This window comes from Propithecus coquereli, unplaced genomic scaffold (assembly GCF_000956105.1).
Source record: "Propithecus coquereli isolate 6110/MARCELLA unplaced genomic scaffold, Pcoq_1.0 Scaffold43, whole genome shotgun sequence".
Classification (NCBI taxonomy): domain Eukaryota; kingdom Metazoa; phylum Chordata; class Mammalia; order Primates; family Indriidae; genus Propithecus; species Propithecus coquereli.
In genome coordinates this window covers 2,771,531-2,775,422 of record NW_012150063.1, presented here as the reverse complement: position 1 = coordinate 2,775,422, position 3,892 = coordinate 2,771,531, and the positions used below count along the sequence as shown (strand labels likewise).

The following is a 3,892-nucleotide window of genomic DNA, read 5'->3' as shown; positions in this document are numbered from 1 at the left end:
CAATTAGAATATATTCATTTTACTTGTGTAATAATGGAGAGGGAAAAGGCCACACAGCGTGAAAAGAAATGTCAATGGCTATACATACTTGAAGAAATAACATAAAAATAACTCGAGTTAGAATGAATGTTGAGGTTGTAAATATTTTAAATAGAGTCAAAGAATTTTTAGTGCAAAATTACAGATGTAAGGCAACTTTATTTTTGGATAGCGTACTTTATGTATACAAAGAATAAACTAACCTTTATTTTGCATATGTACAGAAGAAATTAAAGTGTTTAGAACATAAAAAAATGTTTGGTAAGAAGGTGACAATATTGACACTTAGAAATAAAAAGATATTCTGTAAGCAGGTATGGGAGTTATTTCATTCATGTAATTTTTGTTGTAGTTCCAGGAGCTTATTTTGTAAGACTGTAACAATGAAAGGTCAAAATGTATTGGAATGGATAGAATTAAAGTTTGAATCATGACAGATCCTTGTAACAGACCATGTATGAACATCATACCATACTGAATCAGCAGAAAATGAAAGCAGTATTACAACAGCTAGTATTTAAAGGTATAAGACTTACACAGTTCCACGGGTGTTGGCTATATCTTTGTTTTGTGCATGTTTCTGTAGAATGTAATTCACAACAAAATTTAGTGTGTATGGGTGTGTGAGAGACACTGTTTTAAAATAAAGTTGCTTTTCAACATATACCCCAAAATAACTAATCCAACCCCTTTCAAGCACTAAAATCCCATCATGAAAAAGAAATCCACGATCTAAAAATCTACTTTTTCAGAAATCCACCATCTAAAATATGGATTTTTCAAGTATAATAGGACCACATTTCAAGTATCAATCCATACCACATGCTGCTCTCTTTCAAATAAATTGAGTCTATGTAACAACATTTAAGTAGTGATCCAAGTCTAGCGGAAATGGAGAAAGGGATTGCAGAAGGGAATAGCTTGCTTTTTCTTCAGAAAGCAAAGGATCAGGGCCATTACAACCAGATCATCTACTTACAGCACTACAGAGGGTGGGAAGTATACAAATGGTATTTAAAAGTATACTTCCCTGTAAGGATTCCACTAGCTTCCAGCCTCAGAGGAGGCCATCTACACCCTCCAAGCTTCTCGGACTATTGGCTCAAACACAGAGAAGAAGAAATTGGAGGCAGATGTCTAACAGAGCAGATGGAGGGGGATTAAGAAGAAGAAAATGGTATTAAACCCAGAGACTGCATATTCCTAAAGGAAATTTTAAGATGAACCTAAAAGTTTTCTCTTTTCTTTGTTTCAATTGAAAAAAACAACAGTATAAGTTCATCTGCATAGGAGAAAGAAGTTTGTGTGGCCGGCCACCTCTCATCCCTCCCTGGACTGCCATTGCACTTCGTAAATTCTTACAGTTGTTCTTAACACCCTGTATTCTGAGTCTTGGTTATGGGGGGTGATTCTCAGCAGAGCGCTACCTTTATATCTGCAGTGCCCACCATAATATCTAGCACAGTAAGGGCTCCACGGATATTTTTGTCTGAATGAAAGTTTATATAGTCTTTTATGAGGACTACTTTAAATGCTAAGACACATTTGGATTTATAAAGTCAGTATTTCTGGGTCATGATGGGTAGTTAAAAAAAAGGATTGTTATTTTTTTGAAGTTTGAATACAATTAGAATTTAAGCATGAAATAGTTCTGTAAAAAGAAGAAAAAGCAGGTGGAGTGGGGAGTTAGCACTCAAATACAGGTCATAAACCACAATTTAAGGACTAAATGCCTAAAACATAAAGCTTTTAATTCTATACATTCAACACCAACCTCAGCATTGTGTGTGAGAATTTGATTACCATTCAAGCCAAAGTTTTAAGAATTACACAGTGAACTGAGTATTGCAATACAACCGAAAATTAGAATTTTAAGGCAAGTTTTATTTTACTTACACCATCAAGATGTAATAAAGGGCTTCCAAATGATAATAAATACAAGTTCAAAAATACAAACAAATCAACTTATTCATTGCTGTCTATGTTTGGTGAAGGAAAATTTGCCATGACAAGAAGAGAACAATAAATGTAGATCAAATATCTATGAAGTAAAAAGGGAAAAGTCATACTGTTCTAAGTGTGTTCCCCTCTACCCAAATATGCTAAAAGAGACTGCAAATCTTTCCAACGGGTCTACTGCTATAAACATATTAGAATACAGTTTGAGAATAGAGGTCAAAAGTTTCAGAAATGTCAAATACAAATACTAGGATTTCAGCCTAAGGAAAAAAATAATTAAAGGTGTGAACAAAGATTAAGGTACGAAAATGAATAATGTAGTATTGTTTTATAATATGGAAAACTGAAATCTATTCATATGCCCAGTAACAGGAGACAGGTTGAGTAAATTCAAGTATATCCATTCAGTGTATTAGTCATTTGTAGATGATTATATATAAAAAATGTTTGTAATATAACTGAGTCAAAAATATAATATGATCACATAAAAACTGTTTAACAATGAGTTTCTATACACATACACATCTTTTTGCAAAAAGATCTATACACATGAATGTGTTGATGATCACCTATTCATAAAAGTGACGGATAAATCTGCTTGAGAATTTAAATAAAATGAAGAAAGAATAGCCTTTCCTCAAAAGTCCTATTCAATTCTGTGGTCCTGAAGAAGATTTTCTTACCTTCTCACTATTACAGTAAGAATGTCAGAAATTATGAAGACTGTGCAGTGTCTAGCGATCAAATGTAAAATTCTGTGATCAAGTTCAATCTAGCCTCTACTTGAGCCTCTGTTGAAGACTCCACATTTGACATTCTTTCAAAGCTTGACACTCTTTTTCTGTCACTGCCTTTGATAGACTAAATAAATGAAAATGTGAGGAATAGTTAAATCACTTACTATATAGTTTCAGCAGATTGTAGTACATCTGGTCTCTATCACATTCAAATAGTTTCTGTGTCAGCTCCACTAATTTCTCCAGAGTTTCAACCTTAAAAATAAGATTAACAGATGAATCTACATTGTATGAAGGATATATTAATATTTTATAGTTGACAAATAGCAGTTGAATAATTCTCCAAATTTGCTTTATCCAAAGGGCAAATTAACTTTACCTCAAAAGTTAAAGGATTGAGCACAATATGAATGTATACTTCATGCCACTGAACTGTACACTTAAAAATGGTAAAAATGATAAATTTTGTTATGCATATTTTATCATAATTAAAAAAATTTCTCTTAAAGTTAAAAGGCTGAAGGACCTTTTGGAGTCAAGAACACAACATGAATATCTGGTTGAAGGCACCTCCACGAATATGCATTTTGGAGAATTCAAAGATATGTGGGGCAGAGAACAAGGTGGGGAGAACTCAATGAGTGTATCTTATGTTAATAAAAATACTCTTCCACCTAAACATTACCCTTTCCCTGTCCTGTGGCTTTTACTTGGCAGGATGTGACCAGATCCCTGCCCTGGACGAGGGAAAGCAGAAATTCCACTGGGCTCCATCAAGCAACTCCTCCAGTCACTAAGGACTGATGCAGGCTTAAGTTGCCAAGGACGCAAGGTCAGCCTGCTATAACCAACAACTAGGATAAACCAAGCCAAAATCTTCAAGGCCCAGGTTAACATTTTTAGGGTTTCTACCGTACCTCAGACACAAGAAATAAGCTCTTGCTTATTTGAAAAGCAATCACTGCTTCCACAATGTTCTATCTCTTGAAATCCGCAAATGTTCCTATGACATGAAGGACACTTGCCTTCTACTCACAGTTTTAGGTGATTGAGATGTCAGATATCAAACACAAACCTGATTGCTTGTAATACATCTGTCACAAAACCAATTAAGTCTTGCAGGTCGAGCTCTGATGCCTGGAGTCTATAAAATGAAA

At 34.3% G+C, this 3,892-nt stretch overlaps 1 protein-coding gene across 1 annotated transcript in view; it reads right to left on the bottom strand.

The window, feature by feature from the left end:
* The window catches only part of LRPPRC (leucine-rich pentatricopeptide repeat containing), a 138,741-nt gene that overhangs the window by 41,438 nt on the left and 93,411 nt on the right, over nucleotides 1-3,892 (bottom strand). The window contains exons 25-26 of the mRNA XM_012653791.1: nucleotides 3,811-3,879; nucleotides 2,900-2,990 (exon numbers count right to left, since the gene is read on the bottom strand). Of these exons, the coding sequence (XP_012509245.1) occupies nucleotides 2,900-2,990; nucleotides 3,811-3,879 (160 nt within the window). The remainder of the gene's footprint in view (nucleotides 1-2,899; nucleotides 2,991-3,810; nucleotides 3,880-3,892) is intronic.